The sequence below is a fragment of the Hoplias malabaricus genome, chromosome 8, assembly GCF_029633855.1.
Source record: "Hoplias malabaricus isolate fHopMal1 chromosome 8, fHopMal1.hap1, whole genome shotgun sequence".
NCBI lineage: Eukaryota > Metazoa > Chordata > Actinopteri > Characiformes > Erythrinidae > Hoplias > Hoplias malabaricus.
In genome coordinates this window covers 43,404,880-43,425,266 of record NC_089807.1, presented here as the reverse complement: position 1 = coordinate 43,425,266, position 20,387 = coordinate 43,404,880, and the positions used below count along the sequence as shown (strand labels likewise).

Below are 20,387 nucleotides of genomic sequence, written 5' to 3'. Positions count from 1 at the left end.
TGACGGATAAAAATCCGACTCTGTGACTCCCGACGGCCAGAGAGGTGCTCCGTGGTGGGGGGTGGGGGGGGTGTGAAAGAGGCTGAAAGAAAGGATAGAGAGAGGAAAAGAAGCAGTGAAGGAGGATGGAATGGAGAGGTAGGTAACGAAAAACAAAAACTGGGTGGGGCTCAGACGGTTTTCGCTCGCTCTGTCAGGCCCAGGTAGGCCAGGAAGGAGTGCTTGGGTGAATGTGGGGGCGGGGCATGTGATAGAGGGCGTGGCCAGAGTCTGGAGGGTGAGGAGAAGGGTGGGGAGGGGGATGGGGAGGGGCTGTGGAAGGTGAAGCGGCGGGCTTTGAAGAGCGTTGTCAGTGGGATGAGGAGGTGCGCGGGGTCGTAGGTCCTGTACTGATCGGGGAAGCGAGCGGCCAGCGAGGCCCCGTTGACCGAGAGGTAGTGAGGGCTGGCCAGAGCGCCGTTGCTGGAGATGGACAGAGCGACGGACTGCAGGGCCTGCGAGGCGCTCAGGGTCATGAGCGGACTGCTGCTGCTGCTGCTGCTGCTATGGTTCCCGTTTCCGTTCCCTCCACTGTTTCTCCTGCTGCCGCCGGCCTCCAAGACCACCAGGGGTTCGCTGCTGTCCGCATTGCTCAGACACGGTGTGCCTGGCGGTGCTTCTCGCTCCTCGCCACCCCCCTCCCCGTCCTGGTGCTTCTTGAGGTGGCGGCTGTAGACGAAGGGGTGCGTGGTGGTAAAGGGGCAGCGAGTGCAGCCGAAGGTCTGCCTGGGTGCGTGTTTGAGGCGCTTGTGCAGGTTGAGGTTGTCCTTGCGTTTGCAGCTGTAGCTGCAGCGGTCGCAGCGGAAGGGCCGCTCGCCAGTGTGCACGCGCACGTGCTCGATCAGCTTGTTGGCCGTCTTGGACAGGTAGCCGCACTGCTCGCAACGGTAGTGGTTGCCTAGGCGATGGGCGCGGGCGTGCCGCTCCAGCTCCGCCGCGCTGGCCCATGCTGCCTGGCAGATACGGCAGCGGTGCTCCGGCTTGCCGTGCGTCCTCAGGTGGCACTCCATGGCCGCTGGCCTGTTTGTGGAGTACACGCAGAGAGGGCACCTGGGTCATGAGAGACAAAGAGGAAGCGCAAACAAGGGGAGGGGAGGGGGGCGTAGGAAGCATAGGGATGGGTCAGAATGTTCGAATGCCCAAACAGTCATGACAGCTTAAAAACTGAATAGTAAATTAGGGTTAGGTTTCAACTGCGTAGGGGTCAGTCTTCAACTGATGAATTTACATTGTTTCTAACACTTTACATTTGTTGGAAAAATGTGGGTCTGCCTCCTCATAACAGAACTGGTGATGACACTCCTTTTGAGTCGTCTGAACTCATTGCTTCACCAGAGGGCAGCATAGAGTCTGTATTTAACTTTGTTTTTGTGTTGTTGTTTTTTTTGCTCCTGAGCTCCCCCTACAGTTGCAGACATGTATTTCACATTCACACGGCACGAGGGGTACTTTTCTACCTTATTCCAAAAGCTACATAGTGCAGTTTCAGCAGCGCTGAGCCTGTAGTAGCAACAACAGAAGCTCTGTTCTCCCTGTTACAGGTCAGTGGAGCGTTACAGTGAGTTGTAAGCTGTATTTCTATGATAAATATACTGCCTACTGTTCCTTTAAACACTTTCACACCCTGGAGGACAGATTGGAAACTGGAATGTTTCCACGATGGAAGTTGCTGACCTGCTAAGGTTAGCGATAAGATGGAAAATGTAATGTCCATTATGAATTTCCCTTTTAAGGCCATTCATTGCTGCTAGCACCCCTTTGTGGGGCCCACGTGGGTTGAACATGGACTAGGGTTCTGAATGGACACGGGCACTGGTTGGGATGGTACAGGGGCTGGCTATTTGTGGTACCCAGGTGCACTGACTGTATCAGATAAATATGGGCCGCCCAGTAAATATAAGGGTCCCATGGGGAGCATATATTGGGTTGTGTACCATCCAGATGGGCCCTATGTTTAACCCATCGCTGTCCCATCACTGACCCTGGAGGGCATCCATATGTGAAGTCAACATTTAACCCTGTGGACAAAGCTAGCTGGTACCCAGCTGGGCTGCCCATATGGGCCCCACCTGCATGTGTTGGCTGGAGACTCACTGTATGTGTGCTGTCTGATTAAAGCCATCCCCGTTTGAAACTATTGAAGCGTTCATTTATTTACATGGACTCTAAGGAGCAGCCGAATTTAAAGTCGAGAAGAATCATCCCTCTCTCCATGTAGATGTTCCTAGTTGAGCATGAAGCCAGGCACTGTTCAGATGTCTCGAGGTTCAGTAAATGGCGATGTATAATGTTTATATTCGTATTAATAATCCTAATTTCCCTTTTTTAAACGGACACAGCTGTCTGACGTTTGAAACATTCTGACCCACCTCTAGAACGAAGCTTAGGGACGGGGGGTAAACACTTAATATCACAGAGGTAACGTTCTCTCGAGAGATTTTATTTCTCCAACAAAAATAAAAGACGAACACAAAACACACACAGAGAATGGACGAAGGGGAAGGGATGAAGGATGCACTTAATGTATCTGACACTGAGTGATGTGCAGCAGCTATTGTGTGTGTGTGTGTGTGTTTATATGTGTCTGTTTGTGTGTGTGTGTTTGTGTTTGTGTACTGTGTGTGCAGCTGCAGTGTGTGTGAATGGTGTGTGAGGTTTTAAGTGAGAGTTTGCGGACAGGTTTGAAACGGGGGGGATTCAGACGGAGGTAAGTGAATAAATGAGTGGCACTTACATTTAAATAGCACCTTTCATCTGCTCAGGGCCCCAAAGCGCTTCACAAACCCTGCAGAACAGAATGACCTCAGAAAGCACACCATGAAGAGCGCTTCTCTACCTCCTCGCTGAACCTCAAACACTACGCCGCTCCCTCTCTCTCTCTCTCTCTCTCACTCTCTCTCTCTCTACAGCAGAATACACTCCGGGCAAAAGCTCAGAGTTTACGTAAACATTTTGGATCAATTGCTTACAAAACATGAGCCTAGCAGGGACCGACCCATATAAAAATGATTGTCGCTGATACCAGTCCCAATTTTAGGGAGATGGACACTGGAAACAATGGTTCTCTTATTTTATTTGATTATATATATATATATATATATATATATATATATATATGTGTGTGTGTGTGTGTGTGTGTAATTATTTGTTAATCCTCCTAGACATTTGAAGCCAGTCACTGATGTTACAGCTTTTTTCTTCATTCACTTAAACGTATTAGTGTTTTACTGGCGATTAATGCCTTAATGTACCACCAATGATGTATATTTCAGTCAGGCCACAGAGCTTAGTCTTTATCTGCAGTGTCTGGCATTATAGCACGTCTATGTGCAACTGAAGAACATAAAGAAACATTCTGGCTTGTGTTTAAAATGTGCATTCCGTACACTTCTCTACATCTCGCCACCACTGAGACAAAATATCAGCACTTCTACTCTTAGTCACCCATGTGTAATTACTAAAACAGGAGGTGGTCCGTTATGCTATTTTGGTTTAACCTTTTAGACGTGATGAAGTGAAAGAAGTCCAAGCCAAAATGGAGCTACTGTTCTCCTGTCTCCACTTTTTTTGGACGTTCTGTGAGAATCGTGCCCCGAAACAAATACGCAGACAAACACGCTGAGACCTGGTCTAGAGGCTATAAGGGTGCGCTAACTACAGGCTAATGAAAGCTAGCATGGGGAAAGCACAGCGATACAGTGACAAGATGATGGCAATGGTATCTGAAATACACAAGACTCTAAAAAGACATGAATTATGCATGTCACACGGCTAGACAAATAACACAAAAAAGAGCAAAGACTGGACCGGACTATGTACTGGAGCACTCTGGGGGGGAGGGAAAGAAAAGAAATGATAACCACAGAGGGGTCGGAGTGTGTGTGTGTGTGTGTGTGTGTGTGTATATGTGTGTGTGACTGTGAGTGTGTGCTGTAGTGTGGCCAGGGAGATGTGTGCTGCGTGTCTTTAGCTGTGTTTGAGTGTTGGCCACTAGGACAGGCTGGGAAAGAACAGTGTGAACTGTAGTCTAATGGTCTTGGCAGTGGTGTGGTTTAACAGATGGAGCAACGCTGACTAGCTCGTCGTGTTTTCTTCAGAAATTTCGCATGCACCACCAGCCTTCTAGCCACAGAAAAGCTATCGTGGGATTTCAAAGGAGATGCTGTTGTTCCTGAAAGTGCTTGAGCCTTTAATCTTGATCAATCTACCTGTTGAGGAACAGAGGCAAGACTAGGACCAGGATCTTCAGATAAGACCCTTTTATATACGTCTCAACGCTACGACGCTAAACATAATCACTACTTGTGGCTAATTTTAAGAACAATGGCAGCACTCGTTAGGCACATTCAGGAGCGTCTCGTGTGGGGGGATGTGTCCTCAAACACTGCTGTCGGATCAGGTGCTTCGTGTTTACGTCAGGTGTCGGGTCCAGATTTTTAAAAAAACTAGCAGTGATTTCCCTAATCTATTTGGTTTCCCAGCTGAACACTCCTGCAACACCCTCCCCTCCAAGGCCAAGTGTTTATATATTATCGTTATATAAGCATAAATATGAGAGCCATTGAGCCACTGTAAAATACTCTATCTCTGTATATTTACGGTATCTGCACCTACTCCACTGTGTAACCCTTAAACAACATAGAAAATGTGGTATGAATTGAAAAATCAAGACCTCTGAGGGTTAAGGCAGAGACGCAGGAGGGTGAACCTGATCCGAAGCAGTGGTCCAAGGTGGGGCTCCCTGTGTGTGTGGTGGGTGGGTGGTTTTGTAGGGTTGGGTGGCAGGTGGTTGGGGGTTGGGCTGATGAGGTGGGGGGTGGGGTGGGGTGGGCAGGGCAGTGAGGCGGTAGAGGAAGCTCGTGCTGTACTTGCTTTCCTTACTTGAGCCCTCCAGCGGGGACGGTATGGCACTTCTTGTGTTCCAGCAGCTGCTCGGGCGTCTTCATGAACTTGTGGCACACGTCGCACTCGAACATGCGCGTGATCAGGTGGATCTGCAGGTGCCGCTCGTACATGGCCCTCGTCTTGCACACAAAGTTGCAGAACACGCATTCAAAGCCTTGAGAGAGAGAGAGAAAACACGTTTACGTGTTTACGTTTGTTTACTCGTCCGACAGACGCTCAAATCCAAAGCAAAACAACACACACAAAAAAACTCGCAGACGGCAGATGGCCACGATCAAAGACGAGCCGTCACCTAAAGACCACGCAGCTTTGTCCTGGATCCCTCAGTAAAAGTGCATCGCAAATGTGAGCCAACAAACAGAGAAGTACATTATACGGCTAAAAGTCTGCACACACCTGCTCCGCCAGCATTTCTTCAGAAAACATCAACATATTAATGGGACGTTTGTTGCCTTTCTGTTGTAGGGAGAGTCTCTGTTCCTCTGGGATGGATATGTTCTAGAAATGGAGCCGTTTTTAAGGTGTTTAGCCATGAGAACATTAGTGAGGTCAGGTTCTGGTGGTGGATCATTCGTTTTGGATCACAACTACATCTCCAGCTCCTTCCGGTTTCCCTCCAGAAATAATCACCGATCCACAGCTTCTAACGAGACTTTCACTTTCAGTGTCAGACACACGACGCTGTCTTTCAGACTATGAACATCATAGAACAACATACAGGGGTTGGACAATGAAAGTGAAACGCCTGGTTTTAGACCACAGTAATTTATTAGTGTGGTGTAGGGCCTCCTTTTGCGGCCGATACAGCGTCAGTTGGTCTTGGGAATGACATACACAAGTCCTGCACAGTGGTCAGAGGGATTTGAAGCCATTCTTCTTGCAGGATAGTGGCCAGGTCTTTACGTGATGCTGGTGGAGGAAAACGTTTCCTGACTCGCTCCTCCAAAACACCCCAAAGTGGCTCAATAATATTTAGATCTGGTGACTGTGCAGGCCATGGGAGATGTTCACCTTCACTTTCATGTTCATCAAACCAGTCTTTCACCAGTCTCGCTGTGTGTATTGGTGCGTTGTCGTCCTGATACACGGCACCGCCTTCAGGACACAGTGTTTGAACCATTGGATGCACATGGTCTTACTGGTGCAGTGTGGAGTTAATGAAGATTGTCCACCAGGCTGCTCCAGTTTAGCCCTGAAACCTCCCACACTACAATGACAGGTGTGTTTGAGTTTCACTGTCTAACCCCTGTGTATCTAACAGTTTGACCAGCACTGAATGCAGTGTAAGTACAGCACACATCTTAAAAGTTTTTGCCGTTTCTGCTGTGGATTGTTAGTGTTCAGCAACAGGGCCAAAAGAGCCTCAGAAACAACTGCACTCTGCTCTCCAGGCTCCCGAAGTTCTGTGTGAGCCTCAGGAAGCTGTGAGCTGCTCTGCTCTCTGATGGTCAGACACACACTGGGCTGTTTGTTTACAGAATGTCTGTCTTTGTTTTTTTCAGACGTACTACAGTTCTCTCTGCTCACGATGACGGAGCCCGAGAGAAAGCTAAAGAAATACAGTGCAGCAAAATGGTGAGAATGAAATGGGTGCGAGTTTAAAAAGGAACCTACATCATGGCAAAATAATTACGTGATTCCAACTCTGACAACGGCGTGATACTACCGCTGTGTGACATTACTGCAGGAATATAGACAATATCAACCCAATCCAGAATGGAGCTGGTTTGTCTCGGTACAAATGGTGGTGGAAGTATGTGTTTTTGCAGTGATCTTAAAAGTAACATAAGCTCATACTTCACTCTGCAAACTGCATCACTATTTCCATGAAGTATGTTGAGTTGTAAAAACAGTCTAAAGTCTTAAAATGGAGTTTTGTCCAATGGAGGATTTTATCTGTACCTTTGAGTAATGGGAGATGGATCGATAGAGAAATGGATGGATAGAAAAACCGATGGATAGAGAAATGGATGAATGGATAGAGAAAGGACAGATGGATAGAAAAATGGATGCATAGAGAAATGGATGGATGGATAGAGAAATGGATGGATAGAAGGCTAGAGAAAGGGACAGATGGATGGATGGATCAATAGAGAAATGGATGGATGGATAGAAAAATGGACAGATGGATAGAGAAATGGACGGATGGATGGATGGATAGAAAAATGGACAGATGGATAGATGGATGGGTAGAAAAATGGATGGATGGATAGAGAAATGGATAGAGAAAAGGACAGATGGACGGATGGATGGATGGATAGAGAAAGGGACAGATGATGGAAAGATGGATAGAAAAATGGATGGATAGAGAAATGGACGGATGGATAGATGGATAGAGAAATGGACGGATGGATGGAGAAATGGATGGATGGAGAAATGGATGGATGATGGATAGAGAAAGGGACAGATGGATGGATAGAAAAAAGGACAGATGGATGGATGGATAGAGAAATGGATGGATAAAGAAATGGATGGATAGATGGATAGAAAAATGGATGGATGGATAGAGAAAAGGACAGATGGATGGATGGATAGAGCAATGGATGGATAGAGAAATGGATGGATGGATGAATGGATAGATCACAGAACTCATCCTTTCACAGCTGATCGTGTCACTGTGTAACCATCTCAACAACAACAAGCTCCGATCTCACCTTTTTCGGATTTCTCCTCTGTTCCTGAGCCTGAGCTTGATTGGCTGCTTGCAGACGAGGGCGGGGCCAACAGACTCTTGAGTTCTTCGTTTCCCTGGGTAACATCTCCGCCCTCGGAGCTGTTGAGAGAGTCGCTGAGGGCGGAGAGAGAGGAGGAGGTGCTCTTACTCTCACTGAGGGGGCTCCGGGAGTTCACACCTGAAGAGAACCAACACTATTCTCAGTCTTCTTCTAATTAAAGGAACAAAACAATCAGTTTTACTTTAATGTTGTTACTGTGGCACCTCAGTGATGTCCAGATGGCTGAGGTTTCTTCTATCTATAGATCAGAATATACGTCTCATTACTGGACGCCATATTGAACTGGACACGCTGTGAGCTGCGAGCAACTGTTAAATGACTGTGAAAGGCAGTTACGCCGTATTTAAACAGGAGATGACTAAACGTGTGTGTTTTTTTCCTTTATTTTCTGATGTGGGCCTGAGAAAAGTGGAACTGTGTTCTCTATCACTCCATTTAGAAGCTCTGGGATGAGTCTGAGTGGCATTTGTGAGTCAGAACTAGTCATCCAACCCCAGTACCTGACCTCGCTTTTGTTCTTGTGGCTGCCATCACATCCTCACTGCAGAGTTCCAATATAGAGGCCCAAAGTACCTTTCAGAAGAAGCATCGTGGTCATATAGTGTAGGACCCAGTCCATAAACGTATATCGCCCTTTCCTGAGTGCTACAGCAGGGGGCTTCGTTCTAAGCTGAAGACCTAAAAGGAATGTGATAATGGCACATGTAATCCTCATATCGAAATGCTTTATTCGGTCCGGTTTTGAAACAGAGGGGCTGAGTGTGAGGTAAAAGGCCGGACGGTGTTTGGCGGGCGTTGTGCAGCGTGTTATTCAGCGTTAAAAGGTCGAGCAGCCTGCCGCTCTTCCCTGAGAGCAGCTCCCGCAGCATTAGTCTGATGTCTGTATCCAAGCAGCTAGAACTATCAAGCTCTGCTCTCTTTATTGATCTCCTTCCTGCCTGTGAGAGCTCTGTCTGTGTGTGTGTGTGTGTGTCTGCCCAGGTCAGGGCTGCTACAGCTAAGATGGCGGGAGCATCTCAGGGCATGACTCTCCCCTAGGGCTGCCCGAGCTCACGAAATGGCCGATGCCAGCTCTCCAAACACACACTCACTCTCTCACACATACGCATACAGTGTGTTAGCGCCTCTGTCCCTGTGAGGGTTGAGCGTTTAATCTTTTGTTAGCTGGGTAATATGGGACAATGTGATTTGCTGGAATTGGCCTGTACCTGCTGCTGTGAGTGAAGTGTGTGGCCTCTATTACAATAAGCAAAGCTGACGTCCTATATAACATCAAGATGGATTAGCACTGAACTCTCTCAAACCCTGCAGGACACAGCGAGGCACTGCTTCTGGAACCAACAGCTGCCATCAGCACCGTTCACACACACACACACACACACACACACACACACTGAGCATATACTCCAAATCTCAAGCCTCCCACCAATACATACACACAAACAGAAGTTTGTTTTCATACAGTAGCAGGACCCAGGGTCTCACATCCTGTATTTACTGTTGCTCTCAGAGAACAATCTTGAGCTCAGAAACAAAAGACCCCTCGTGTTCACTTTTAAACAAGGAAACAAAGTGTCGCTGATGCAAAGCTTATTGAAATATTTGAATGCTACTTACTTAACCCCCTCAGCGTGAGTGAACGAGCTACAAAATAGATCCGTGCGGTGCTGCACTTCTAGCAACATGAGATATAGAGTTTGGAAAAACAAAATGCCTGGACACACACACACACACACACACACACATAAAGCACTCACTACCTACCACTGAAAGACTCTGCTTTCATCCAATATAAAACACACACATCCACACACCTACAGTAGTAGTGTGTGTGTGTGTGTGTGAGGAGGCAGACAGACCTGAATTCAGTCGTTTCTGTGGAGGGAGGTGTCCCTGGCACAGGGCTAAATTGCAGCTGACAGATCCGCCTGGCCTTTGGCTGTCACTCTGCCAACCGCTGCCCGCTGGACAGGCCCACTCTGGCTCAGTGTAAATGCCAGTGGTGGGCAAGTGAGAGAGAGTGATGAGGAGAGAAAGAGGAAAAGAGAGACTGCCTGGGTGGCTGCACAGGAGCCGAGCGGGCTATTGATTCCTCAACCTCCTATGGCTGATAACACCAGGTCTTCCAGATAAACACACACACAACTCTGAGCTCTGGCCGGTCCACACACTCTCTCCCACCAGCAGGGCAGCCCACCCTGGCGATAAACCCATCAAGCTCTTTTGTCAAAAACGCAGTTATTGACCCTCACATTTGGACCTAAAAGTCAAATCTATGGAAGTATTTTTGCTCTTAAGCGAGATTCTTACACAGAGCAGCATTTCATAGAAAGTATTTTTAGGGCTGTGATGATTATTTGAGGAAAGAAAAAATAAATAAAGCATTAAAATAGAAATGTCTTACGATGATAAAAGTCCCTAAAGCCCTGGGCTGTGTAGCAGTGAAACGGTGCTCTCTGGGATGAGTTGGGAGTGGCTGAAAACAATCAAATCCTCACAGCAATGTTCCAATATCCAATGTAAAGCCTTCCCAGAAGAGTAGCCTTTGTTACCGCAGCGACAGGGGGACTGACGTGCTGCCTATAGACTTTTCAAAGAGGTTCCTAGGTCCTAGTCTTTTGAAAGAACCGCATGTTTGTTAGGGTTCGGCTAAACTCTGTATTAACCGCTTGGTATTTGCTTCAAAAACTAAATGTATTCAATTATTTAAAAACATATATTAATAATATACTCAATAGTGACGGCTCAAAGCGGCTGTTTCTTACTTCTCCCAGTGAAAGCACAGCTGTGTTTTCCAGACAGCGGCAGAAGCTTGAAGGTCTCTCCGTATGCCAGAAGTTCATTAGTGATGTACTTGGGGATCACACGGCTGTTTCTGTGTGTGAATGTATTCGGAGTGGAGCCGTTAAAGCAGTGCTTCAGTTGTTGACATGGGATGAAAATATAAGTGTTATTACCCTCTGCCTAATCAACAAATTGGCCCAGTAGTGCACAGGTGGGGCCCCAGCTGAGCGAGAGTGAGTTTGACCACCTGCACGATGGCGCTTTCTGATTTTTCATGTCTGGTTGAGTTTTAACAAATCTTTTTTTCTTTTTTTTAAGCTTATTAAATACAATTAAATCACTCCACAGCTTCAGTTCTACAGACACTTGTCTGTGAGGTGTACAACCACCATCCTCTGATGTACTATAGACACTTGGTTAAAGATAAAGTACCACAGAGTACATTATAGACACTGTACTCTACTGTGCTGTAAACACTGTGCTATGGATACTCTACTGTAGACACTATACTATAGATACTCGACTGTACAGTAAACACTGTACTATAGATACTCTACTGTATTGTAAACACTGTACTATAGATACCCTACTTTACTGCAAACACTGTGCTATGGATACTCTACTGTACTGTAAACACTGTACTATATATACTGTACTATACTGTACTATAGATACTCCAATGTACTACACTGTATTATAGATACTCCACTGTACTGTAAACACTGTACTATATATACTGTACTATAGATACTCCAATGTACTACACTGTATTATAGATACTCCACTGTACTGTAAAGACTGTACTATAGATGCTGTACTGCAAACATTGTGCTATAGATACTCCACCGTACTGCAAACATTGTACTATGGATACTCTACTGTACTCTAAGCACTGTGCTATAGATACTCCACTGTAAACACTGTACTATAGATACCCTACTTCTACTGCAAACACTGCTACGGATACTCTACTGTACTGCAAACACTGTGCTATAGATACCCTACTCCTACTGCAAACACTGCTATGGATACTCTACTGTACTGCAAACACTGTGCTATAGATACCCTACTGTACTGTAAACACTGTACTATAGATACTGTACTGCAAACACTGCTATAGATACTCTACTGTACTGTAAAAACTGTACTATATATACTGTACTATAGATACTCCAATGTACTACACTGTATTATAGATACTCCACTGTACTGTAAACACTGTGCTATAGATACCATACTGTAATGCAAACACTGTGCTATAGATACTCCACCGTACTGCAAACATTGCACTATAGATACTCTACTGTACTGCAAACATTGTACTATAGATACTCTACTGCACTGTAAACACTGTGCTATGGAAACTGAGCTACATGCAGTAGTACATATTGTGCTACAGATTCTGTAATACATACTGTGCCATAGACACTGTTGTAAAGGTACTACAAACACACACAAAGCTATAAATACTGTAATAAATACTACATACTATGCAATACATGATGTAATGAAGACAAGACCAGGCACTGGGCTAAAGATATTGTACGAGATATGGATACTGTATTAAAAACTATATTAGACACTGTACTACAGATACGTTGCTATAGAAACCGTACTACAGGCACTATGCAGTAAATACAGCAGTACACACTGCTCTGGATGCTGTATTAAAAACTGTACTACAGACACTGTGCTAGACTTACTGTTCTACAGACAGTTGCCGAACGTATGCAGAGCCTGGGCTACGTATAATGTACCACAGACAGTACAGTAGGCATTATGCAGTACTGCAGCCACTGGCCTAAGGGTACTGTACTGCTCACTGTACTAGACGCTATATACTGCCCTACAGCAAGTCTTTTAGATCTTATGTATTGGTTCATTCATGACGACATTTAAAAACTGAAAACTGGGGGAAAAAACAAAGACGTAAGATTTTGCCCCAAAAAGTGATGTGTAGTGGACATGAGCGCAGCCCTGTGCCCTGCGCTGACCACAGTGTGCGGAGTTCTGACCTGCGTGTTCAGCGTTGATATGGGCTTTAATCTCTGCTTCATCCACTCCCACGTATTCACATGAGTTACAGCAGAGAGAGAACATCCACTGCTCCTTATCCACATGCAGCGACATGTGGCTCACAAACTGGGCGTTCAGCTCCGTCTGGAAACCACACACCCGACAGCTACACACCCACATACACACACAGAGAAGAGACAGAGTGAGTGTGGTACATGCATACACCGACTGTCTGCTAAAAGGCACTGGTTGAAGTGTTTGAAAGTAAGTGTTTATGTAAGAAATTGTAATGATTCTCAGGTAAAAGTTTGGGGAAACCTAATCTTGTCAAATGCCTTGAATAGAAACAAGGACCCAGTGTCACAGATTGAAAGCTCTGAATAGGGCCCCTAAATGTGTGAGTGAGTGAGTGAGTGAGTGAATGAGTGTGTTAGCTTGAAGCCAGTTCCATGAGACGCTTATCATTTAGTAAACACAATCATTGGCACAGTACGACTGCAGGAAAAATGGCTTCCAACATGTTGGTGATTGTAAACTGCCAAATTATAGTAAAGAGGTGTTCAGTGAGGGTGTCTGAGAGCGAGTGTTTATGTGAACACACACACACACACACACACCTGTAGTAGTAAGGGCAGTTCTTGCGCTCTCCTCCGTCTGTGGTTACCGCGGTAACAATGTGCTCGGCGTCGGTGCTGACCAGTTTGACCGAGTGGATGGTGAGGTGCTGGTTTAAGTTGGCTCTGCACTTCGCTGCGTACGGACACAAGTGGCATTTATACTTCCTCTCCTCTAAAACACACACACACAAGAGACACACCACTGTAGACACAGCACTGTATATACACACACACACACACACAGACGCATAAAAGCAAGGGACACTGGGTCGGGGAATGTCCCTGAACCTCTGAAATGTTTTATACTTTGTACTTGAGTGAACAAACTCTAAAGCAGCGCTGCCGAAAGTGTGGCCCCAGAGTTTCTTCTTTTCTGCGAAGGATTTACACTAGATGTTGAAACACTGCTGTGAGGATTTGACTGCATTCAGCCAAACTCTCCCTCACTCATATCACACACACACACTCACACCTATAAATATGTACATTTCTGTAAATATTCGATGGCATACAGCCTCAAGATCTTACTGAGCTCAGGCACCGATGTTAAATGATTAGTTCCGGGTCCGAAAAATCATTCAAATTCATCCCAAAGGCTCCAACACTCTAGAGAACACAGCTCCACTGTCCAAGGGCTTTTAACCGCTCGGGCCAAGACCTGGCCTTGGGCTCACGCACAGCTGCTGTGTTAGCCACTCCTCTGTCACGTGTCCCAGTCACTCCCATGTGTTTTGTGTTCCCTGATTGTTTATATTTCCAGGTCCTTGTCTCGGTGTCCGTCCGCCATCTTGGATTCCTGTTTACAGGTCTCTACGTCTTTACTTCAGTTGTTTCATCGACTTCTAGCTCTCTGTCTTTAATATTCTCTTTAGTGTTTGGATCCCTTTGGTTTTTGTTCAGAGCTTTATTCCCTTGCCTCTGTTTCGTACGTATATTTTCGACGTAAACCCAGCTGTACGTTTACGTTTATGTATGAGTTTGTAGTTTGGCATACAGGAAATGGGTGGACAGTAAATTAATTGATTTAACTGTTTATAATGTGCCTAAAAACGTCTGGACGCTGTGGGTATTTTAGAAACTAAAGTCACGGTATATCTTTAAAAAAATCCAATCTGATGTACCGTGTTTCTTTGTATATAGCTTTGGCAGTTTGGCCCTTGTCCCACCACATATACTGAATGTTGCCCCCCCCCAAAAACAAAATATACGGGCTCCCTTGCTCTAAAGGAATGAATTTCCCTTAAGGCTGACACAAACAAACAGATATAAAGTTAATGAGCTGAACTAAATCGCACTCTGGCTTCATTTAATTACAGCAACATAAAGAAGGCCCGCTTTGTTTTGCAACAAATCAGAGACGTCCTCATCCAAACATGAGGGATGTGTAAAAGTGTGCCTCAACACTCAGACTGGCACCAATCCAAACATCCACCGCCGACGGCCTTCTGTCATTAACGTCTCTCTTTGCTGTGCTTTTTGCGGAGCTGTGGATGTTTTTGGACGGCTAGACTTTCCTCAAAACAGACTTTCGGTCCAGTCTAATCCCAACTGATGACAGGAAGGTGTTGGACGGTGGGAGGAAAAACGGAACTCCTCGTAAACCTTTGATTGATTTGGTATCAGACAAATAACTGCTGGAAACCTAGTGTACGGCTTTCATTCATTCAAGAAAACTGGAGAAATGTGAACTTACAGAGCAGTGAAAACAGTTTTCTAACGTGTTGTTACACTAGAAATTACAGAAAGAAAATTTGTTTTTTTTATTTTTACGTCAATTTGATGTTAATATTTAGAATCGATACAAAAACCGATTTCGGAGGTTCTGAACTTCACATTACACCGTATTAATGAAGCATGAAGCCAGCCATTTTTTGGAATGTCTATTAACACTCTGTCACTAACTCAGCGTTCACTCTCAGAAAAAAAATAGGAACGGTAGAAGTACGCTATTGTCATTTAAGGCACAAACTGTGTAAATGTACCTTAAACCTTCTAATAGTGCACGAGGTACAACAGTGCTGTTAAAGTCCAGTTCTGTTCCCTAAAGGTACATTACACTCTCTTCTCAAGAAAGAGAGGTGAATGTTTGTAATCTTTTATTTTAGAATTGTGTACAAATGAAAAAGAACTTAATATAAGCCCTGGAGATGAAACGGTGCGTTTGAAATCAATACAATGTTAGATTTTCTGTTTATAATAAACTACAATTACATTCCCTAATTAAAGGTATGAATATGTGACCTTGAGCGTACCACCACAGTGACCAACACCACACTGAAGACCCTTTGCTAAAAGATGCTGGCTAGAATCATGCTGAAGGAAGGGGGAGATGTTCAATTGGGACCTCTTTGATTCACGATGGCAAGGGCAACAAACATATTGTTCCTGTATTTACCACTCATTTCAATGTGATTTGCGAATAACAGCCCTTTTGTATTTTTTACGGAAACGATGTTAAGGTCTGTATATGTTTCCTCTAAAATTCTGCAGCTTCCAGACTAGTGAAGACTGTATCTAACGATGCTGAAAGATAGATGTGAAGTAAGTAGCCCCTGATTCTCGCTGACCTCGGTTGACCTCTCTACGGCCAGGCTGGTAGGCAGTCTGAGACAGGTCAGTCGTCTCGGCTGATCTCGTGGGCTGTGTGGGCTGTGACTGACCCAGGACCAGCTGGGCCATGCTGGGGTCCACTGAAGCTTAGGCTACTCTAAAGCTCAGTAATTACCCTGGGCGCTTTTCCCACCGAGGCTAATCAGACTCATAATCTCTTTAAAGGAAGGGTAATCCAGTATAGTGAACCTTATTTACTTACCTGCATCACTAATCCAGCTAACAACAACAACACAGCCTGGGCTTGGGGTCTGAACTGCACTGAATCCGTGTGTGAGTTGACTGTGGTCTGTCAGCGTACAGACAAAAGCTGGACTAGATTCTTTAAAGAAGACACACCCGGCATTTCCTGAAGTCTTTAGGTTGAATGTTACCTGATTTTTCAAGTGGCCGTGTAAACTGCATACTGTATACGTGTAAAGTCATAAAGCGCTTATCCAGTTCAGGGTTGTGGTGGGTCTAGAGCCGACCCGGAATCACTGGGAGCAACTCACCCTGTGGGAGGAAACCGGAGCACCCGGAGGAAACCCACGCAGACATGGGGAGAACACACCACACTCCTCACAGACAGTCACCCGGAGAAAACCCACATAGACACAGGGAGAACACACCACACTCCTTACAGACAGTCACCCGGAGGAAACCCACGCAGACATGGGGAGAACACACCACACTCCTCACAGACAGTCACCCGGAGAAAACCCACATAGACACAGGGAGAACACACCACACTCCTTACAGACAGTCACCCGGAGGAAACCCACGCAAACACAGGGAGAACACACCACACTCCTCACAGACAGTCACCCGGAGGAAACCCACGCAGACACAAGGAGAACACACCACACTCCTCACAGACAGTCACCCGGAGGAAACCCACGCAGACACAGGGAGAACACACCACACTCCTCACAAACAGTCACCCGGAGGAAACCCACGCAGACACAGAGAGAACACACCACACTCCTCACAGACAGTCACCCGGAGGAAACCCACGCAGACACAGGGAGAACACACCACACTCCTCACAGACAGACACTCAGAGCGGGGCTCAAACCTTCAACCCCAGGAGCTGTGTAACAGTGACACACTACCTGCTGCGTCACAGTGCTGTCCACTCTTAATAAAAGTAGGTGTGAATTTAATGTGTTGTCTGTAAAGAATACCTTTTAAATTAAAAATGAACACGTGCCATGACCGGGTTTGTCTCAGATGTAGTGTTCTTTACATAACCCTAAGCTACGTGCAGCACTCTTTAAAACACTATCCAGTGTTGCAATGTTTCGCTGGCATTTCTGTTTTGCTGTTACTCTTTAGCAGTAAACCCCAGAGAGCCGCAGAAACGTCTCTCCTCTGTTTCTCAGGCCGACTCAATCTGTGCGCTCCTCTGACGGTCAGATTCGTACTCGACTGTTTGTTAACAAAAATGTCTTTTTTTTTCTGCAGCCCTTCTGTTTACTATCTCAGGCCCAGAAAGAACAGAGAACTCTCTCTCTGTGTGTGTGTGTGTGTGTGTGTGTTGCTGGTTGCTCACCTGTGTGTAAGGAGAGGTGTCTGGAGAGGGTTTGCTGGCGGCCGAACACTTTTCCACACACAGGGCAGGGGAAGAGTTGTTCGTTTATCCTCCACTGAGCCAGGCCATTCCCCGCCTCCCCCAGAGCCTTCTCCGAGTCTGCACAGAAAACACATCAACACGCCACCTTCACTTAACCCACTGCCAAATTTACACTAGAGCTTTAACTGCTACTGAAATCTTCAACCACATACAAACACAACCTGGCAACCTTCACCACCCAGTCCAACCCACAGCACCGGGCGTAGGAAAAAAAAAATCAAATAAAAACCAGTCGGAACCCCGCTGTAACCTGAACCTGACTATAGCTTCACGGATTTCTCAACAGAAGTCTGACTAAAGAACTGGAGAACAACAGGTTTCTGGCTGAACTTTTGGCTTTTATCCTGAGATTCGGTGCAAATCTGACTTGATAAAATAAAATACGTGTCCGAGTGCTGTAATCTGAAATGTTTTCCCTCTCTGATAATATTAAATATAGCCCACAAAAATATTCCTGAACCTGACTGCAGCTATAAATGTGGCCCCGGTCTGACTGTGGACATCAGAAATGGATGTGAATTTCACTGTAATCCAACTGTAAAACAATGACTTTTGGTCCACAGCAGGATACCATCCCACAAAATGAAGTAAACTGCAGCCTGACAAATGAAAACAAAGTGTACACCTAGTGTAACCTGATACAATAGCATTTTTAATTTTAGCCTGGTCTGGTTCGGTGTCGCAGTGGGAGCGGAACCAGAATCAATGGGTCCGAATCAAAGTCCACCTCAGGGCACACTAACACACCTAGTCACTCCCACACTGTGGACAATTCTGCACAGTCAAACCCTCTATCAGCATTTGGTTTTTGGACTGTGGGAGGAAACCAGAGCAACTGGAAGACACCCACACAGACACAGGGAGAACACCCCTCACAGACAGTGTCCTGAGGCAGGGATTGAACCCACAATTCCAAGGCCCTGGAACTCGCACCTGTGCTGACTCTGAATGACTGTTGCTCATTAATACTCTGCACAAGAGTAGAACAGTTTAAAGTAATAAAGTAAAGACCAAACAAAAAAGGAGGGAGAAAAAGTAATGATGAGGTTATTAACGGCAGCTGTGAGGGGGACAAACAAGCATGACATTTGAACCTGACCCTCACCCTGTATCCTTACGTTTACAGCAGGCAACATGTGGCTTGAAAGCGGACAATTACAGTCCTCTTCTCAAGTTCGTTGAATAACACGGAAATTCTTGCCCAAAATCTCACATTCATGACAAAGTGTTTTTAGAGGAGCAGTGTTTTCCTTCTGAGAAATCTGTAAGACTCCTTTGTCTCAGCACTAGGTTAAAGAAGTTTCTTTCACTTCAAATCCTTAGAAATCTGCTCATCTGAGCTACTAATATCATATAAGTGACATCAGCCAATCAGAAAAATGTAAGGCAAATAACACTTTATTTCAGAGTTCTTTAATTCAGAAATCCGCTATGTGTTTTTATATAAAAGGAATGTCAAAATCACTAAATATACCTCATGAGATTCCAAACTTTTCAGTTCCATAATTAATAGAGCCCTAGCAAATACAAGTTATTCATTCATTCATTATCTGTAACCCTTATCAAGTTCAGGGTCGCGGTGGGTCCAGAGCCTACCTGGAATCATTGGGCGCAAGGTGGGAATACACCCTGGAGGGGGCGCCAGTCATTCACAGAGCAACACACACACACACACACATTCACTCACACCTACGGACACAAACGTGTGTTTTTGGACTGTGGGAGGAAACTGGAGCACCCGGAGGAAACCCACGCAGACACAGGGAGAACACACCACACTCCTCACAGACAGTCACCCGGAGGAAACCCACGCAGACACAGGGAGAACACACCACACTCCTCACAGACAGTCACCCGGAGGAAACCCACGCAGACACAGAGAGAACACACCACACTCCTCACAGACAGTCACCCGGAGGAAACCCACGCAGACACAGGGAGAACACACCACACTCCTCACAGACAGTCACCCGGAGGAAACCCACGCAGACACAGGGAGAACACACCACACTCCTCACAGACAGTCACCCGGAGGAAACCCACGCAGACACAGAGAGAACACACCACACTCCTCACAGACAGTCACCCGGAGGAAACCCACGCAGACACAGGGAGAACACACCACACTCCTCACAAACAGTCACCTGGAGGAAACCCACGCAGACACAGGGAGAACACACCACACTCTTCACAGACAGTCACCCGGAGGAAACCCACGCAGACACAGGGAGAACACACCACACTCCTCACAAACAGTCACCTGGAGGAAACCCACGCAGACACAGGGAGAACACACCACACTCCTCACAAACAGTCACCTGGAGGAAACCCACGCAGACACAGGGAGAACACACCACACTCCTCACAGACAGTCACCCGGAGGAAACCCACACAGACACAGGGAGAACACACCACACTCCTCACAGACAGTCACCCGGAGGAAACCCACACAGACACAGGGAGAACACACCACACTCCTCACAGACAGTCACCCGGAGGAAACCCACGCAGACACAGGGAGAACACACCACACTCCTCACAGACAGTCACCCGGAGGAAACCCACGCAGACACAGGGAGAACACACCACACTCCTCACAGACATTCACCCGGAGGAAACCCACGCTGACACAGGGAGAACACACCACACTCCTCACAGACAGTCACCCGGAGGAAACCCACGCAGACACAGAGAGAACACACCACACTCCTTACAGAGAGTCACCCGGAGGAAACACATGCAGACACAGAGAGAACACACCACACTCCTCACAGACAGTCACCTGGAGGAAACCCACGCGGACACAGGGAGAACACACCACACTCCTCACAGACAGTCACCCGGAGCAGGAATCGAACCAAACAACCTCCAGGTCCCTGGAGCTGTGTGACTGAATGCGCTGAAACATTGCGTATGCACACCGCTAATTGGACAATTAAGAAACGCTACTAAATAACAGACATGGCTTTTATATGGTTTTTCATTGGACGAGCTGCAGTAATATATTTTAATTATTCTGATTCATTGAGATGCAGCTGAACTGCCCCCTTCCATCAAGATATGAAC

The 20,387-nt window shown here is 46.2% G+C and overlaps 2 protein-coding genes across 8 annotated transcripts in view; one reads left to right on the top strand and one right to left on the bottom strand.

The window, feature by feature from the left end:
• Window positions 1-20,387, top strand: part of zgc:152968 (uncharacterized protein LOC564848 homolog) — a 104,759-nt gene that overhangs the window by 24,231 nt on the left and 60,141 nt on the right. The gene's annotated exons all lie outside the window — the stretch shown is intronic.
• Window positions 171-20,387, bottom strand: part of znf827 (zinc finger protein 827) — a 98,515-nt gene continuing 78,298 nt past the window's right edge. The window contains exons 9-15 of one of the 5 annotated variants that reach the window (XM_066679079.1): window positions 17,241-17,378; window positions 13,097-13,268; window positions 12,479-12,645; window positions 7,599-7,796; window positions 4,921-5,098; window positions 2,774-2,824; window positions 930-1,059 (exon numbers count right to left, since the gene is read on the bottom strand). In XM_066679079.1, the coding sequence (XP_066535176.1) occupies window positions 2,776-2,824; window positions 4,921-5,098; window positions 7,599-7,796; window positions 12,479-12,645; window positions 13,097-13,268; window positions 17,241-17,378 (902 nt within the window). In that variant the 3' untranslated portion in view covers window positions 930-1,059; window positions 2,774-2,775. Of the gene's footprint in view, window positions 1,090-2,773; window positions 2,825-4,920; window positions 5,099-7,598; window positions 7,797-12,478; window positions 12,646-13,096; window positions 13,269-17,240; window positions 17,379-20,387 lie in introns of all 5 variants that reach the window. The other 4 variants (XM_066679078.1, XM_066679075.1, XM_066679076.1 and 1 more) reach the window with 4 other exon arrangements.